Source organism: Acomys russatus, chromosome 22 (genome assembly GCF_903995435.1).
Source record: "Acomys russatus chromosome 22, mAcoRus1.1, whole genome shotgun sequence".
NCBI lineage: Eukaryota > Metazoa > Chordata > Mammalia > Rodentia > Muridae > Acomys > Acomys russatus.
In genome coordinates, this window is record NC_067158.1 from 7,005,152 (window position 1) to 7,025,133 (window position 19,982).

General features: G+C 38.0%; 1 protein-coding gene across 1 annotated transcript in view; it reads right to left on the reverse strand.

The window, feature by feature from the left end:
* Nucleotides 1-19,982, reverse strand: part of Usp34 (ubiquitin specific peptidase 34) — a 172,477-nt gene that overhangs the window by 118,794 nt on the left and 33,701 nt on the right. The window contains exons 4-15 of the mRNA XM_051164973.1: nucleotides 17,289-17,339; nucleotides 16,981-17,130; nucleotides 12,795-12,862; nucleotides 11,384-11,576; nucleotides 10,442-10,503; nucleotides 7,096-7,177; nucleotides 6,919-7,011; nucleotides 3,195-3,320; nucleotides 2,888-3,017; nucleotides 1,953-1,988; nucleotides 1,372-1,502; nucleotides 348-985 (exon numbers count right to left, since the gene is read on the reverse strand). Coding sequence (XP_051020930.1) covers nucleotides 348-985; nucleotides 1,372-1,502; nucleotides 1,953-1,988; nucleotides 2,888-3,017; nucleotides 3,195-3,320; nucleotides 6,919-7,011; nucleotides 7,096-7,177; nucleotides 10,442-10,503; nucleotides 11,384-11,576; nucleotides 12,795-12,862; nucleotides 16,981-17,130; nucleotides 17,289-17,339 — 1,760 coding nt within the window. The remainder of the gene's footprint in view (nucleotides 1-347; nucleotides 986-1,371; nucleotides 1,503-1,952; nucleotides 1,989-2,887; nucleotides 3,018-3,194; nucleotides 3,321-6,918; nucleotides 7,012-7,095; nucleotides 7,178-10,441; nucleotides 10,504-11,383; nucleotides 11,577-12,794; nucleotides 12,863-16,980; nucleotides 17,131-17,288; nucleotides 17,340-19,982) is intronic.

Genomic DNA, 19,982 nt, shown 5'->3' on the forward strand with positions numbered 1-19,982 from the left:
ACAAACATACATGTAATATTGAATAATTTCAGGTTTTATACTGCTTAAGGAGATTATGGTCTTTTAAGTATTACTTATATAAACTATGTAATTAAAATGAACCTTACTTTTTTCAGTTTTGTAGACTGAACCACAAACCTAGTGGATCCTAAGAGCAATCACATTCTTGCCCTTTATTTTGCATTTTTAGAGTCAACAACAATAAAATTTAATATTATCTACCTGAAACTGCATTTGTATTTTGTATTATGCTACTCATGAATAGTATTCAACTAAAATCAAATAATCACTAACATTATTTCTCTACATGAAACACACACTGAGCATTTATTTCTAAGCATGCTTACCCATCATGGTGGTGGTGGTGGTGGTGGTGGTGATGGTGGTGGTGAGGGTGGTGGTGGTGGTGGTGGTGATGCTGTGGACCAATAAACTGCCGACAATTAAACAATTCATTCCCAATAGTCTCCCCAAGGAAGTCCCCACTTCGTGTGATACAAGACTCCTGAGAACCTTGTGCTATGTGAGCAGAACTCATTTCCCCTGAAATATGCTCTGGGTCTTCAGAGTGAGCACAGGCATCTAGCATTCGTATTCGATTATCTACAGACGGCAGTGACTCAGTGTTAAAGACCAGGTCCTTTCCTGTTCCACTGCTTGTCCCATTTCTTTCAGATGTGCCTTGGGATTCCCCCAAGCCAATGCCAGCTTGGTTTTCTAATGTTCTGTTTCGAAGTTCTGTACCACAACTATTTTTGGGAGGATTATGACCATGATCATCATCATCATCATCTTCTTTAAGGGCTTCAATGTCTGCAATGTCTTCTGACTGCACCTCACTTCCAGGGCTACCAGCTGACTGGCTTGCATGGCTTGAATTGACTTCATTGCTTGATCCATCACTATGCCCACTGCTGCTACCAGGACCACTGCTTCCATCTTCACCACTGTTAGCAGTTTCATCAGAACTTCCTTGCATGGATTCCTGTATTTATAAACAAATACATTTAAAAATTCAGACCAGCTGGAAAGAAAGAAGCTGGCATGTACATAGTGTGCTGAGTTTTCTTAAAAGTTGCATGTATTTACTCTGCGTGTCTGCATGCATGTGCAATGGCATCCTTGTGGAGGTCACAGGGAAGGAGTGGGTTCTCCTCTTGCTACTGTGCATCACAGGGATGCCCGGTCTGACAGTCTTGACGTCAAGCGCTGTTACCTATCTTTGAGCCCCATAACATGCTTTTTTGATCATATTTTTCGAGACAGGGTTTCTCTGTGTATCCTTGGCTGTCCTGGACTCACTTTGTATACCAGACTGGCCTCGAACTCACAGAGATCCACCTGCCTCTGCCTCCCTCAGTATCTACTTACTTCTGTGTCAGACAGTCGCTGTTGCACATGTTTGGTTCTATTAATAAGCTGCTCATCCATTTCAATGTCACTGGCTCCACTCTGATGTGTATCACTGTTATCACTACTTTGAGGACTCGCTGCAGGAGACCCTAAAATAGAATTTTAAATTTTTATTTCTGATTTGAATTAACATATATCTGATAGGACACTTGAAGTATTCTTGATTTCTTGAAGTATTCATCAAAGTTTATACTAAGCAGCCAAAAATACCACCTCTAAATTTGTTATTTCTGAAGAAGATAAAGGAAATCTCAATTCAAATATAAATACAAATGATTTTAATTAAACAAAATCTGTAAGATGAGGGGCGGGGCCATATGGCTCAGTGGTGTGCATCTAACAGGTTAGGGCTACCACAAGAGTTTTAAAAAAAACATAAATGAATAGTTTAATAGTTAAAAAAAACCTCTCTTTTTCTCAAAATAAAAGCTGTGACTGTAGCATACACTACATAACATATACACTCCATAAAACCAATGAGCTCAGAGGTCACAGGAACTCCCAGTCACACTGCCATGCATTTCTAAGGCTCAACTTACAAGGTGAAGGAGCTGCTCTTCTAAGCTCTTCTTCCTCTGAAGGAAAAGGAAACAGGAGGAAAAATTCTAAGTGACTGAGCTTCTCTGCGATAGCACAGATGTTTATGTATGTAAGACACAGACAGGGAAACCTGCCCGTTATTGTGGGAGCCTGCACAGGAAAGTCTAAAACAAAGTATATAATGTCAAAAGAAAACGGGGTGTAAATACATAATTTTAGAAACTCCATCAAAACTGCCCATGCATGCAACCAACAAGTTATAAAATCTCTCATGAACAACAACAAAAAACTAGGAAGCACAAAAACCGAAAAAAGGAATTTTTATGGTCTAATCTTAAAATTACTTCTAACAAAGCATTTTGTTCATTTTCCATAAGAAAGAAAAATTAAACATAAACTTACTAACGTCTGAAAACATGTACACTGCTTGAAGGTTAAGGAAAAGATAGTAACCAAAAACACTTTATAAATCACTTAAAGCTGAGCCTTAAAAGGTAAGGGGGAAAAAAAAAAAAAAAGCTGAGCCTACATCTCACATCTCACTCCAAATAGTATTCCTATCTCAAATTTCACTTAAAACTGAGATGAACTTGTGAGTGCACATTCAACCTTTTATCTGAAATACATAGGATTTTAACATGTATCAGAGTGTGCTTATTCTTAATTTTATACATCTACTAAACACAACATTCATTTTTTATTCATATACTTGATTGATAGCCTAAATATAATTTTACCTATTATTTGTAGTGGCCAGTGGCGTAAGTAAAGATGCAGGACGACGGTCTGTGTGTGACAGCAGTGTGTGGTCTGGAGAATTCTCAGTGCTCAGATTAGGAGTGTTCACACTGTGCTAGCACACAATGCTTGACACCACAATAATAAACTCAAAATCTGGTACAACTTACTTCAAATTACAATATAACCGACTGACCTTTCTTATTTCCAATAGGCATATTAGTGTTCAGTAATGACGCGAAGGAACTCTGTTTGGACAGCTGAGCCTTGGCTGCAAGTGCATTGTTCCACAAGGCTTTGATCAGCATGGACGCCAAGTACAGTGTCTAAAAGAGAGGCATTAAGGTTAGAGGCTGTGGGTAGACATATAAGAAATTTAATACTTTAAAACTGGAATGAAATTAAAACAATACATAAATTACAAGTGAAATGATCTGGACAACTAAGCAAAATTCTAATTTTGCAGAAAATGAAACAGACCTATATATTCATGAAGTATTTACCTGTTCAGTGTGAACACTTGGCTCAAGAGCTGAGACAAGATTAAGTAAGTGTCTAAGTGGCACAGGGTCCAGATTCTTGATCAGTGAAGGGAATAAGTCATGAATATATCGACTACAGTGTTTCAGCTATAAAATAAAGAGACAACAGTTTAAGCTGCTCTAGGTAATTTAATTTATTGATACAAAAAGCTTGTAAAGTCAACATCAATTTTAATACACTGGTAAAAGACTAATAACAGAATCGCATAAATGGCGCCATTTAAAAAAAAATAGAAACAAAATTTAACTGACTTATCTTAGCCAAAGACTATAAGTTAATTTCTAGTCAGAAAAGGGAAGCAAACATTTTTTATATTTAAAATTTTAATGTACATATGTTTTCAAGGTCATTAACAGAAAAACAACCCAAGGGGCTTGAGAAGAACCAGGAGTGGTGGCGCACGCCTGTAACTCTAGGCTTAGGAAGGGAGAGGCAGGCGGGACTCAGTGAGTTCGAGGCCAGCCTGGTCTACATGCTGAGTTCAGGACAGCCAGGACAACAGAGACATTCTGTCTCGAAAAAATATACATACATGCATGGATGGATGGGTGGGCGGGCTTGAGGAAATAGTTCAGAGATAGAGTACATGTCTGCAGTGTGAAACCCTAGGTTTGATCCCCAATACTAAAAATAATGGCTATAACGTAGGCAACCAAAGCCAAAAAGAGGGGCTGCAGAAATGGCTCAGCAGTTAAAACAGTAAAGAGTACTGGTTGCTATTTCAGAGTTCCACGGTTCAATTCCCAGCTCCCACATGGCAGTTCAAAACTATGTATCTCTAGTTCCACGGGAATCCGATGCCCCCTTCTGGCCACTGCTGTGCACTGCGCTCATATGGTGCTCAGACAGACAGACAGACAGACAGACAGACAGACAGACGGGCAAAACATCCATACACATAAAAATAATAAAATGTTATAAAATTATTTTTAAAGAAGAGGAAAAAATTAAAACAAGAAACCTGTTTTCAAGTGGATTACATTCTGATTGTAGACAAGAGAACCCCTGTCTTTAAAAAACAACAAAAACAAAAGCAAAAGAACTCTTCTAAGCTCATCTTCCTTTGAAGGAAAAGAAAACAGGAGGAAAAATTCTAAGTGCCGGTTACTGTGGGCGCATGCACAGAAAAATCTAAAACAATGTATATAATGTCAACAAGTTATAGAAACTCTGATGAACAAAACCCAATTAGGAAATTTTTATGTTCAATCTTAAAATTACTTCTAACATTGTGTTCCTTTATCATAAGAAAAATTAAACATTATTAAGACCAAAACCACATTATTAATCATTTAAAGCAGAGCCTATATTTCTTCTTGTTTGTTTTTTTTTTTTTTTAGAGCCTGTATTTCACTCCAAGTAGTATTCCTATCTCAAATTTCACTTAAAATTAAGGTGAACTTCTGAGTACATGTTGAACCTTTTATCTGTCTTAGAAAAAACAAAAACAAAAGAAAAATAAAAGTTCAGGATTGATTCAGAGACTAACAAGTAATACTATAGATACAGAATGAATCTCTGTCACTGTCGAGGCTAGCCTGGTCTACAGAGCACCCTCCAAACCAGACAAGGTTACACCACTAACCTATGTACACATAGAGACGAGAGACAGCTTTCTAGAACTCCAGTTCCAGTCAATCCAACGCCCTTGGCTATCTCAAACACCAGCAAGCATGTGGAACATACCCACATGCAAGAGACATACATGCACATATATTTAACTGAAATAATAAAAGTGAATTTTTTAAAAATTAAAATAAAATGATCATCATTTTAGCAAGCACTTGTCTAGGTTTAAAAGGTGCTGGGTTTGAATATGAACAACACACATTCAAACACATACACGCGATACCAAAAATAAATAAAAGTGGACACTAAGATGATTCAATGGACATCTGCTACCAAGTCTAATCTGACTTTGATTCCGGAGACTCAGCTGGTGAAAAGAATCAACTTCCACAAGTTGTCCTCTGACTTCCCATATGTGCCACTGGCATGTGTGCCCCCCTCCAATAAATAAATGTTTTTTAAAAAGCAAAACAGAAAACCAAACCAAACAAACAAAAACAACTCAACACCAAAGAATATAGATATTTCCAGAAAAGAAATGAAAACTATCTCAACTTCATAATTCAATAAATGTAAAAGAAAATAATAGCTTATATCATTCATCAAATTCACACACATATACACAAAGTCAAGCTTAACAACAGGATACAAAAAAAACTAAAGAAAAAGTGGCAATGTCCTATTAGTATTCACAAGAAAAGCACATGCCTGCTTTAATGTACCAATTCTATTTCAATAGGCATTAACCCTATATGAAAGTTTTGTACCAATAAGGAATAACTCTACAGGATACTAACATAATATCCTTTATACTAGAATGACTGGAGAAAATACATCCGTGAATGGAAACTAATTATTTTGCATCTAAATCATGACACAGCACATATTTAAAAAGAGAGCTAACTAGGCTAGAAAGAGTGCTCCCTGAGGAACAGCACACACTCCTCTTGCAGAGTAACTGGGTTCAGTTCCCAAAAGCAACACAAGAGCTCACAACTGCCTTAGAAGCCTGGTGTCAGGAGATCTGACACTATTATTTTTTGGTTTGTTTGTTTCTTTGTTTTCCTGCCTCCGCCGGCTTCTCCACACACATGGTACACACATATATTCATACAGGCTCACACATATATGCTAAAAATAATCTTCTGAAAAATATATGTTAGACAGACTGACTGACAGATTCCTGGATTTCAGTATTAGCTTATGCCGGCAATCACAGAACTCAGGAAACCAGAGAATGCTTAGTTCCAGGGTAGCCTAGCTATACAGCCACGTTTTCAGAAAAATTAAACAAAGCACAACAAAATAAAACAGATTGTTGGTATGTATTATTTACAGAAACCAAAAAGAGAAAAAAAAATAAGCTATGTATCTATGTCTGACTTAGCAATGAGGATAAACAAGCTGCTTCAGAGACTAAGGTTAAAAAATTTTTTTATTCATAGGGATTCTGGGCCTAATATGTAGAAACTAAGGGGCAGCTGTTAGGTGTTTGTTTTGGTTTGGTTATTATATGCGCATGTAGATTTATATTTGAGCGAATGCCAAGTGTGAGTGCTTTCAGATCACAAGACTGAGTCAGATCCACTGAAATGGGAATTACAAACATTTGTGAGCCACTTGGCCTGGGTTGGGAACCAATACCTGAGCCATCTCTCCAGCCATACTTAATATATACTTTTATATTTTAGATTTTGGAATCATGCAAATGGATACAGAGTTACTCAAAAAGTTAAAGAAAAAAAGAGTAGTACATATTCAGGCATGTTGCTGAAAGTGTTTAAACCCAATACTTAGGAAAATACTACTTAATACTTAATTCCAATACTTACTACGTAGCTCTGGTGTGGAAGAAAGGGAGGGAGGGAGAGAGGGAGGGATGGAGGGAGGGAGGGCAAGCTACCACAGAAAAGAAATATATAACAATCATGGTATCGTGATATAATGGTGGACTTTTTATAAATGGGAATAACATTTTAATGATTCTAATATTCTGTATTCTATCAGAGACATAGTAACACAGACTCAAGCAAACCCTCAGAGGCTCCTGTACATCTTCCACAGTAGCATTTGAAGTACTATAAAAAAGCTCTAATTATGAAGTGCTCGCATTACCTGTGCTGCAGCCCAAATGCAGTCAATATGCTGAGTACTCAGTCGTCCTTCTGCTGCCAAGAAATTCAAAATCACTTGGCACTGCTTAATAATCTAGAAAACAAAAACTTGATATACTTACTTTTTAAAAAAAATGCATCTCTCTATAATATATAGCCAATATAATTGTCTACAAACCTCGATATGCAAATTTGGTCCAAATATATGCTCCACTACATTGTTGCTAATAAGCCAGTCTGCAAGTTCTTTTGCAATGGACCTAGGACGAAATAATTGGAAAAAAAAAAAAAATCATAAAGCATTTTCCCACGTGTAAAATATTATTCACAATATTATAAAGCATAACTGAACTGAAACATAAAAAATGTCATATTCCCTGAATCTATAAACAATTAACACTCAGAAGGTAGCAATGCCAACTACCCAGGTGAGAACACAGTCCTTAGACTTTGTTTCCACATTTCCCACGATCACGTTTATACCGAATTGAGCAAAGAAGAAAGTAAGAGATGAACACAAAGAATTGTACTCAAGAACAGATTGCAAGTCTCCTTCCTAATACTAATGAAGAATTTATTAATGAAGAGGTAAGTCATACATATATAATTATAAAATGGAAAGGAAAAAGAAATCAAAACAATACTGATATATTTCAACTATTTCCATGTAGTACTACTAAAGATATAATCTGTAAGAGTCAGCTTTGAGAACTGATATATGAAATTCATCAAAATAAAATAAAGCTCAGCCTAGCACTGAGGGGCAGAAGCAGGAGGAATACCTTACATTGGAGGCCCTCATCCACCCTTACAGGAAATCAGTTCTGGGTTACCCACAGCTACACAATGACTTGTCTCAAGAAAAACAAAAACTTGGTTTTTTGCCAAGGTGAGTCATTATTAGAAAGAACATTTATTTATATTAAGTTTTAAGGACTAGTACATAAAGATAGTTCATACTGGTATGAACCGGGCATGGTGGCAGACGCCTTTAATCCCAGCACTCAGAAGGCAGAGGCAGGTGGATCGCTGTGAGTTTGAGGCCAGCCTGGTCTACAAAGTGAATTCCAGAATAGCCAAGGCTACACAGAGAAACCCTGTCTCGAAAAAGGGGAAAAAAGGAAATCTTAAACAACGAGAAAACCAGAACAAATAAAAAGGATGTGGGAGTACTGTTAGAGGACAAACTGAGCATGTTTTCAAACTTTAAGATATGCATGCTACACATACAAAATCAGCCTATTTTAAATGAAATGTTTTAAGTGCATTTTACTAAATATGTCCATCACTTCAGAAAATCCCACTTGCTATCCCATTTTTAATAAGTCAATCCTTATTCTCATTTCCAGTCTTATTAATCTACATTCTGCCTCCATAATTACTAATTTAAAACATTTCAGGTAAGTGTGATTGTATAATTAACACTATTTTTCAGGGAGCTTTGAGAAATGCAGGCATATGTGGTTGTTGGGATTCTTGGGGTTGAAATTATGGCCTCTTACATACCATATCCAAAGCTCTTATTTGGCGTCTTCTGTATCTGTGCTGCACTGTATTCCATTTGTATTTAGGTAGGTGGTGTAGGGCTTTATGCATGCATATATACGGGTGCACACGTGTGTGGAGACGAGAGGTTTTTGCAGAGTGTCTTCCCTAACTGCTCTCTATCTAATATATTGACCCAAGAGCCCATCAGTTAAACTATCCTAGAGATCCACTTTGCTCCAGGGATACCCTGGAGTGCCTTCAAGCACTGGAGCTTTCTAGCAAGGCCCATGTGGCACTCTCTGTGGACTGCGGATCCAAATTCCAACCCTCATGTTTATATCACCAGCACTGAACACATGTGACCATCATCCCAGCCCTACAGTTTGTTTGTTTTTAGTTTGACTTATGTTGTAATATATACCACACTTCGCCTATTTGCCTGGCTTTTATCTATCATAAATTATATTCATAATCCATTCCTTTGTGTGTGCGCGCACACTGGGAATTGAACATGGAGCCTCACTCGTGTGAGGCAAGTCCTCTCTCAGTGAGCTTCATTCTCCTTTAATTTTCTCATTACTGTTTCATGATGTAGATCAATCACACTTTTTGTTTTGTTTCAAGACAGGGTTTCTCTGTGTAGCCCTGGCTAGCCTAAACTCTCTCTGTAGACCAGGCTGGCCTCCAACTCACAGAGATCCCCCTGCTTGTGCCTCCCAAGTGCTGGGATTAAAGGTGTTCACCACCACGCCTGGCTTTAACGAACTCTTGATTTTTATTATAAATATGTGGGGGTGTCTGTGTAGACAAATGATATGCACTATCTGGTACCTACGGAGACCAGGAGAAGGTGTTGGATTCTCTGGGGCTGGAGCTGCAAGTGGCTGTGAGCCCTCCCATGTGGGAGCTGAAGTTAGAAGTGGTTGAAAACACGAAAGAGGGGTACTGGGAATTAAACACCGATCCTTTGGAAGAAAGTATTCTTAGCCACTGAGCCATCTCTCCAACCCCTAGTATATGCTTTTTTTCCTTAAAGAAAATTTTACATATATTCATGTGTCTGGGTGTGTACACAAGCACATTCATACTGCTGCTCATGGAGTCCCCAGAATTACAGTTGCAGGTGGCTCAGAGTCATCTGACATGAGTCACCTGGAAGAGGAGGAACTGCTTTTAACCACTAAGCCATCTCGTTGGCACTAAAGTATATTTTTTAAAGAATAAATTTCACCTATTGGGACTCCAAATGAGAGACGCATGGGAGAATAGCAAAATAAAAGGATACAGAGGGTCCTAGAAATCTACAAGTAGAACATTATGATAGGCAGATTTGGGCCCAGGGGTCCCGCTCAAACTAAGGCACCAGCCAAGGACAATACAGGAGGTAAACTTTAAACCCCTTCCCAGATCTAGCCAATGGTCAGAATATTCTCCACAGTTGAGTGGAGAGTGGGATACGACTTTCTCACATACTATGGTGCCTCACATTTGACCATGTCCCCTGGAGGGGGAGACCTGGTGGCACTCAGAGGAAGGACAGCAGGTTACCAAGAAGAGACTTGATACCCTATGAGAATATATAGGGGGAGGTAATCCCCCTCAGGAACAGTCATAGGGGAGGGGAATAATGGGAAAATGGGGGGGGGGGGGGAGAAATGGGAGGATACAAGGGATGGGATAAACATTGAGATGTAACAAGAATAAATTAATAAAAAAAATTAGAAAAAAAAAAAAAAAGAATAAATTTCAACATATTGCTCTATAGAAACTGAAGCCACAAGGTAACAATTTCCAATAAACACTTCAAATCAAATAAAGTCACAACTATAATTCCTATATTAACAATAACAAATTGGCATACTTCAGCCAGGCATAGTGGCACGCATCTTTAATCCAAGCATTTAGGAGACAGAGGGAGACAGATCTGAGGCCAGCCTGGTCTACACTGTGAATTCCAGGACAGCCAAGGGTAGTCTACTTTAAAAAAAAAAAAAAAAAAAAAGTGTAACTCTGTCCCAACTAATGCTCCTACTTACGTTTCTGTGTCTGATACCAATGATTCATTATTGCACACATCATTGAAAGTATGAAGCTGATTCTAAAATTAAAGAAAACAAATTAAGGCTTGTCATTTTTAACAATACTGCGAGCAAGAGGCCAGAAACAAAAATAAAACTATTACATATATAGTTCACAACTGATAAGACAGCAACTATAAAACAGAAGACACAAAACCGTTAGTGTACTATTTTATCACTAAAATACTAAAATTCTTCGCAAAAGGAACATTTACTCTTTATTTCATTGAACACAATCGAAAAAATAAAATTGAGCAAGGAAAAAGAAGGAAAGGTTCTTAGGTAAAATTGACTTGAGACTTATCTCGGAAAATGTCAATAGGCATTTTCTATATTTACAAAACCAAACACCTAAGAAAAATAGATCACTTTAGATTTTCAGTGTGCTGACATTACAAAAACTACACAAGAAATGAAAAAAGGTAAAGTTAGTGACCAGCAAACATCCACTCTAAAGGAGGCAACTGCTTGTCTTCAGCCAACTGCTCATGCCACACTCTTCCCTGCCCTCACTCTTCAGAGACTCATGTGTGTTTGAACACGAATGTTGTTATATGATTTACACCCATTTTAAATAGTACTTGATAATTAACATTTGATAATGACTGGAAATTATTTTTCTTTCTGGAAACACCATCTAAGCACAGAATATTGAACAGACCATGGCTATACACCAGGTCCTCTGCAATGGCAAAACATGCTCTGAACCCTGAGCCGGCTCCCTAGTTCTCACAGGTCTAAATTTTAAAACAAGGGAAATAGAGATATTATTTATTTGTGAAGGCAATACAAAATAATCCATGTAAAACAGCATTAAGCATAAACTCTTTCGCTAATATCATAATTACATTTGACCAGCAAGCAAACAGAAGTTAGCAAAAACAAAGAATCATTGCTTACTGTTATCTGACTCAATCCAGCCAACCTCATGGTCAAAGTTGGTGACATAAAGTACTTAAAAGCAAGATCTAGGCTTTCTTTATCAAAGCACAGTGTTGTGTCCAGTGGTTCTTTCACTGTGCTCCACATTAAGTCAGCCATGTTACGAGCTGCACTCTGTCGTAACTCCTGATCAGAGAGCTTGCATAAATATCTGAATGATTCAAAAACAGAAAAAATAAAAATTTACCAAACACTTCTGAAATCCCAAAAGAAATTCACCAACATCCCTTTTCTCTAGATGTCCATTTTATATATTAGAACCCTGGAAGTCTTTACATTTATTTTAACATAAAATTTACCAGCACTCAAGAGAAGCAAGGGTAGGAGGATCTCTGTGAGTTTGAGGCCAGCTTGGTCTATAAAGTGAACCCAGGACAGCGAAAGCTACAGAGAAACCCTGACTTGGGAAACCAAAAATAAACAAACAAAAAACCAACTAGGTTTCATTTGTTTAATGCCTTCATGTCCCCAACGTAAAAGTAAATGCAAATATTCACAGTGGCCTACAGAGATGTGAGTAATCTGCCCTTGCTAAGCACTCCATTCCTGTATCAAAACTACATCCATCCTTTAAGCACTAGGCCCACACCACTGCACTCCCAGGTCTTGCCATACTCTTACTAAATCTATGTCTATTTTTTTCTAGAGCCCGCACCACCAGCTGGTCAGCCCTTTAAGCTGTCCTGTTTCCTCTCCGTCATGCTGCTTTGCTCACACTGCAGTCAGCCCACTCAAACTCTCCTGACACTAATAGTCTGCAACACCTTTAACAATACCCGGAAAAACAGTAAACACTCAAAACACTCAAAACTCAGCAAGAAAAAATTAGAAAGAACTCCAAGCTAGGACATGTGGCTAGTGAGGGCCCAGGTACCATTCTCCAATTACCATCTCACCCACAAACATTTGCAGTCATGCCCAGGTCTTTATGTGAACTCACATCCTTACCCTTGTATAAGTGCTTTTCCAACTGAGCCATTTCCTCAGCCCAGTACTAAAAGTATAGTCTACATGCTCTTGATCTTACAGTGTATTTCCTGATACTCACCCTGTAGTGCTTGTGATTTCTTATATACTCTAACAAATAAGCTGTTTGATAATATTTAAAATTACTTACTGAATAAACTCAATAAAATCATAATAAATCTACTTAATTCTTCCTAAACTCACATGTAAAAAATAAGTTTAAATATTTTGGCAAAATGTAAATATCAAATATAAACTCATACACATGCATAAAATTACTGTGTAATTATTTATAAATTCAAATCTTCTCTAAAGGTTAGATCTGCAAGGGTCTTTCAAAAGCACCAAAATTGTTAGAAATTTACTGAATTAGTAGATGAGGAAAGAAATTTTTTAAACTTACCTGATAACATACGTTCTAAAAGGTATAATATGCTGCATGACAGCAGGGATATGTAGCCATATCCTAATCTGTAAGTAAATATAAAGAAAACAATGTATAATAAAAATGTGAAACATTTTACTGGTTTTTTTACTTAATTTAAAACAAGAGCAATTAATATTTGACTGCCTCTTAAACCCAACACATTTTATTTATAAATTTTGAATAGAATAAGCTTTAAAAAGTTATAATTCCACTGATCTGATTTATATACAATATAAAATTGACTTGAATATTACTAAAAAACCATGCTTCCCCATCTTTTTATGACAGCAACTATAACTCAGAATATTGTACTAGATTTACAATAAAACCATCTCATTCTTCATTTCAAAAATTGTATTTTGATTTATAGTCATTTCAATATCCATGTGAGGCAAATCCATCTGAGTTGCATGCTCATTTCAGTATCAGGAACATAGAAATGAGCTATCTGGCTGCAACATGAATCACTCCACAAATCACCAGGGTAGATTTGCCAGATAGAGCTAAGATGTGTGTGGCCTTCTTTCCTCACCATTCAGTACGTATCTTACAAAAAGTTCTAGAGATTAGGACAAAAACCAAACAAACTGGACTGGCGAGATGGCTCAGTGGTTAAGAGCACCATCTGCTCTTCCAAAAGTTCTGAGTTCAATTCCCAGCAACGACATGGTGGTTCACAACCATCTGTAATGTGATCTGATGCCCTCTCTTCTGGCCTACAGGTGTACATGCAGGCAGAACACTGTATACATAATAAAAAATAAATAAATCTTAAAAAAAAAACTAACTAAAGGATGATATTATACATAAATATGCTTTTCTGGTTTACCTTTGCCCACTACAATGTGCTGCTACAATTCTAGCAAGCCGCCGGGCGTGGTGATCCAGGCCTTTAATCCCAGCACTCAGGAGGCAGAGGCAGGTGGATCACTGTGAGTTCAAGGCCAGCCTGGTCTACAAAGGGAGTCCAGGATAGTGAAGGCTAACACAGAGAAGTCCTGTCTCAAAACAAAACAAAACAACAACAAATTCTAGCAAACTTCTAATCATATATTGATAGGGGGGGAAAATGTTCTGTTCCCTATAGCTTAATCAAAGTTATTTCTGATAAAGTGGGAAAATAAAATTGTTTTTAAAAACTGTCAACCTACTGTCTGATCTGGCATGAAGATATTGAAAATACATGATCCTAAGCTAATTTCTTATATTCACTGTCTCTGTTCATCCACTTGTTAAAAACAGTCCATTTTTTAGGATCTCATTATGTATCTTTAGCTGTCCTGGACGCTCTGTAGACTAGGCTGCCCTCCAACTCAGCAATCCACCTACCTACCAAGTTCTATAATTAAAGGACACACTACCACACCTAGGAAGAGCAGTATTAAGATGTCAAGTTAATCTGTTCACTAAAGTAAAAACCCACTACAACAAGTATGCATCTGATTATATTTTTACTTAATAAAATAAGCTATACTCTTTGTTGTTGTTTGTTGTTTTTCAAGACAGGGTTTCTCCATGTAGCCCTGGCTGGCCTTTAACTCACATCAATCCGCCTGCCTCCGTCTCCTTGTGTGCTGGGATTAAAGTCTTGTGCAACAGACACCAGCTGGCTACAATCTTTTTGAAAACAAAATTTTAAGGTTTACTTTTTAAATTAATTTATTATATATACAATGTTTTGCCTGAATGTACACCTGCAAGCCAGAAGAGAGCACCAGATTTTATTATAGATAGTTATGAGCCACTATGTGGTTGCTGGGAATTGAACTCAAGACCTTTGAAAGAGCAGGCAGTGTTCTTAACCTCTGAGCCATCTCTCCAGCCCCTAAGGTTTATTTATTAAATTTTCTTTGTACATCTTTTCCCCAAGCCCATTACTTTTTGACATATTATTAATAAAAAATAATTCCAGAAAAGAGCTAAGTGTTGAGGAAAACTACTGTACCTAGAGCCACATTTAACCTAACAAAGAGAAGATAAACTACCATATGTGCTGATGATGGTAAGCTTCCTTTCCTAAAAGACAGGTACACAAACAACAACAACAATAATAATAAATATTTCTTTCTGTAGCTTCTAAGAATGAACACGTAACAAGTGTATTAACAATCAGACCAAAAACTGAAGCCAGCCAGGCATGGTGGTGCTACCCCTTTAAATCCAGCACTTGGGAAAGAGAGAAAGGTTATCTCTGAGTTGGAGGGTGGCCTTCTGTGGACGATGAGTTGCAGGAGCCAGGACTACATAGAGAAACTCAGGCACCAAAAAGGGAAAAAACAAAACAAAACAAAACAAGGGGGGGGGGGAGGAATATTCTTAGTTTTCTTTCTGGGTTAATAAGTACAACTCCAGTTTTATTGTTATACAAACTTAGCATTATAAGTTTAAAGACTAAGAGATTAAACTAACCACTCATAAAGCTATTTTTCCTCAAAAAGTGAAGTACTCTATCCGAGCCTAGTGGAACACACCTGTGAATTCCAGGCCAGTCAGAGCTACACAGTGAAACTATGTCTCAAGCACCCCACCCCTGCCCAAAAGTGAACTACTCTAAACCAGCCATACTAACCTAGTTCTCAGGACATATCCCATTCTTCGATGGGATATGTGACGTACACTGTAAAAAACATACGGATTCACTAAGGCCAGTCTACTCATGCTAGATCATATATTAGAATTTTTGAGGTTTTCTTTTTCTTTATAAGCAAAGAGTTCCTTAGCCCTCATTCATTCTCTTTGAAAGTCCGTGTAAATTTATAGATTCCCAATAGGGAAAATAATGGGCACAGAAGCAATAAGAATAGACAGGAGTGAGGCGGTAGGTGGCGCACACCTTTAATCCCAGCACTCAGGGAGGCAGAGGAAGGTGGATTGTTTTAAATTCGACGCCAGTCTGGTCCACTAAGTTGAGTCCAGAACAGTCAGAGCTACACAGAGAAACCCTGTCTTGATAAGAAAAGAAGGAGGGGAAAAAGAGAATAGACAGGAATGATTCACATAAGCCAGAGGCACTGTAAGTTTGAGGTCAGACTGGGCTAAATGACAATTTCAAACAAAAAACAAAGCAAACAACAAATCATAGTTTATGTATTGACCTAACCAAGGAAACTACTGTGTTCCAGCTAGAGAGGATATATCAGCAAAAGTTAAAATGTCCGTTAAATTTAACTGAAGACTCTCTGTTGGACTCAGGATTTGACTATGTAGACCATGTGATCCTTGAACTCAGAGAAATCCAACTACCTTTGCAGTGCAGGGTTACACATATACACCTCTACGACCAGCATCACTTCCTGCTTGTTTATAAACTTCACAAAGGGTGGGCTCAAAGCACCAAAAGCAACATTTTTTTAAAAGTCAAAATTTCTAATGCTTATGTTTTTTTTAATTTTTAATAATTTATTGTGTTTTATTATATGCGCAACAGTGTTTTGCCTGTATTCGTGTCTGTGTGAGAACGTAAGATCCCCTGGAACTAGAGTTACAGACAATTGTGAGCTGCCATGTGGGTGCTGGGAACTGAACCTGGGTCCTCTGGAAGAGCAGCCTGTGCCATTATCCACTGAGCCATCTCTCCAGTCCCTGTGTTCACAGTTTTGACAACACAAAGGGAAAACATTACATCTTCATATGCAATGCAGACAGATGACGTACTAACACAATGAAGTAGATAACCATCATCTAAATAACACACAATAGTAAGAAGCAGAAAGTTTTCTGAGGACAAAAGCTTAGTCAAAGAAGGTTTACTTTCTTGGTTTTTTATTTCTGTTTTTGTTTCTGTCTTGCTTTGTTTTTCTCCAAGACAGGGTTTCTCTGTGTAGTTTTGACTATCCTGGACTCACTTTGTAGACCAGGCTGGCCTGGAACTCACAGCGATCCACCTGCCTCTGCCTCCCTCAGTGCTGGGATGACAAGTGTGCACCCGGCTAAAGAATGGGAATTTCAATACAAGCCACTGATTTTTTACTTTATATAAACCAGGTAAGGGCAAGCTTTATTTTAAATTTAAAATTTTTATTCATAACATATTACCTTTTTAAAATAGGCCTGCATATTCAGTTTTTAAATTATGTAAAAGTAATTACAAAAAAGTTTTCATGGCATTGAAATACAAAATACTGCACGAAAAAATTCAAGACTAAGTCCAAACAGTACTTACATTAGAAACAACTGTAATAAATGCATGTGCTATAAGAAATGGGAAAGTTTCAGGAGTCCCATATTCAAAGCAATCCTTCATGAGAGAAAGGCCATTTTTCCCACAGAACAGACAGACATAACGAAGCAAATGCAAGGGTACTTCTACATCCTATAAAAACAAACAAAAAGTGTATCATTTTTAAACTTGCCAGAAATCATTTAATTCATGAGCAATATTCAAACGTAATGATCAAATATAAAGTCTCAAAAAAAAAAAAAAAAAAAAAAGCAGCACATCCCATAAACCTTAGAATGAAAAATACTTACATTCATATCACAGAATGCCCCTAATATGTTACTTTCTTGTGTCGATATGTCCTAATTAAAAAATAAATAAATATTAGGTCAGTATTAACTGACAGCCTAAACAACATAAAATTCTGAAAGTGATCTTCCAAATTCTCAGGAAGTATATGTTATAGCCATCAACAGCACCACCCCCACTAAAGGTACAGTAGTAGCCCAGTTCTCAAGTGGCCTGAAAGCCTCCTGCAGAAAACCTTTCCTGTAACACACACGGTACACTTTCCTCCTGCCTAGTTTTCTTTCACAGACCTGGCTAATATCAAGCAAGTGTTCTACAACTGAGCCACACCCCTAAGCTTTGGTAATTCTCGGAAACATAGCCTCATTGAGGAAGCCTAGAATGACCTTGAATTGAATTCATGGCTTTCCTGTCTCCATGTTCACCGAGCTGACATTAAAGTTGTGCATAACCACATTTCAACAATATAAATGTCCCTTTAAAATTAGGATGACTCTAGGCTGGGTAAGATGTTCTTTAGGAGTAGAGCACCCTTTCAACATGTGTAACACCTGGGTTAGGTATTCACCAGTTGGAGGACATACTTCAATAGAGTCAGGGTGATTCTTGTGAGTACAACTTAGATGACTGTCGAATGGTGCTCTGGAATTCCCCAGAAGAATATGTGCTCCATATGTAAGATTTAAACTGCCCAAAGCATAAACAAACATTGTTGGTAACCATATAAACAAATATGGTATTTATGGAAGAGTAAACAGTATTTATCAATATTTAAAATATGTACTGCTTTATACCTGCACATCACCTTTTGAATATTTTAGCCTGAGAAAGTAACAAGAGAACTACTGGAAAATATATGTATAATCATGGTCACTGACACTAACAACAAAACTAAATACAACTAATACTCATTGATTGTGTAAGCAAATGCTAGAACAAACACTCAAAACTAGAGAGTTTATCAAAAAGAAAATACTCTAAAAACTGAGATGTGTTAAAAGCTTGTTTGGCTAAACTGCAGGTTCATGATATATAGGTTATACCTTTAAAACCGTGCTGAAAGCTGTGAGGTGGTGACACATGCCCAAAATAGCAGCCCTCAGGAGGCAGAGGCAGACAGGGTCTCTGAAAATTTGAAACCAGCCTCATCTACAAAGGGCTATGACACAGAGAAACCCTGTCTCAGGAAAAAAAAAGAAAGAAACTAATAATACTCTGTATTATATTAATTTAAGATCAAATTATGATCAGGATCTCGTTATCAAAACTATCTAAAACCTGGTTCATACTATTAGACAGCACAGGCTGTCTAGAATTTACAATCCTCTTGGCTTGGTTATAATACTAGGATTTCAAGTACGGCCGGGCATGGTGGCCCTCACCTGTAATCCCAGCACTCGGGAGGCAGAGGCAGGAGGATCTCTGTGGGTTAGAGGCCAGCCTGATCTACAAATCTAGTCCAGGACAGCCAAGGCTACACAGAGAAACCCTGACTCAAAACAAACAAGCAAACAAAAAAAGTGTGCAGTACGATACCTGGCTGATCACAATTTAGGGGGAGAATGAAGTGAGATTTGAAACAGACTCTCATAAAGCCTAGCTCCTTTGAATTCCCTAAGCAGGCAAGGATGACCACCTAACCCTACCCTCGTCCACTAAGAGCAGAGTAGGTGTGGACCAGTATATGCTTCTTTTTAGAGTACTGAAAGATTCCCCCTACCCAGACAGGGTTTCTCTGTGCAGCCTTGGCTATCCTAGACTCTTTGTAGACCAGGCTGGTCTCGAACTCACAGTGATCCACCTGCCTCTGCCTCCCTGAGTGCTGGGATTAGAGACAACTACTACCACACCTGTCCCAGAAAAGCTGTGTTTTCTCATTAAGTACACCTGCAGGACAGAAGAAGGCATCAGATCACATTTTAGATGCTTGTGAGCCACCACGTGGTTGCTGGGAATTGAACTATGTATTTCTAAACATGTTTAACTTTCAACAGAGCATGATGACGTAAGAGGCAGGACACTTGAGACCTACAAGTTCAAGACCAGCTGTGAGTAACACAAGACACAAAAATAGCTAACAATTTAGGACTAAGGGCTGTGTCTCATTGAGAACACTGGCTTATCAATAAGGTCTTAAATTCAAACCCTATTCCTATCCCTCCCACCCATACATATGTTCATGTTCAAATATGTGTGTATACATAGGTAACAATACACACACTACTCATCATTAAGAGGGATGGTAAGGAAGAAAACAGGGGAGTATTTGCTGTTCAAATTATCAAGAAACTGTGTTGTACACTATAACACTGACTTCCCAGACCACAGGGGAAGAGGACTCACTGAGCCCTATATGACCTCATGGGCTAGGATAGATGGGGGGGTGGGGGGTCTCTTTTCTGAGGAAGAGGGGAGTTGGGAGGGGAGCAGGAGAGGGATGGGGCTATGACCAGGGTGCAAAGTGAATAAACAAATAAAGGGGAAAAAAGAAGGAAAACAAAAAAGAAACTATGTTGCACATTCTAAGACCTGATTCTAGGACTTCATTGCTATACACAGCAGAAATCTGGCCAGATCATTTAATGTCTATAAACCAAGTAAATGCTTACTTTTAACCAGAAGGATACTGGTCGGGCATGGGGCGCACGCATTTAATCTCAGCACTCAGGAGGCAGAGGCAGGCAGATCACTATGAG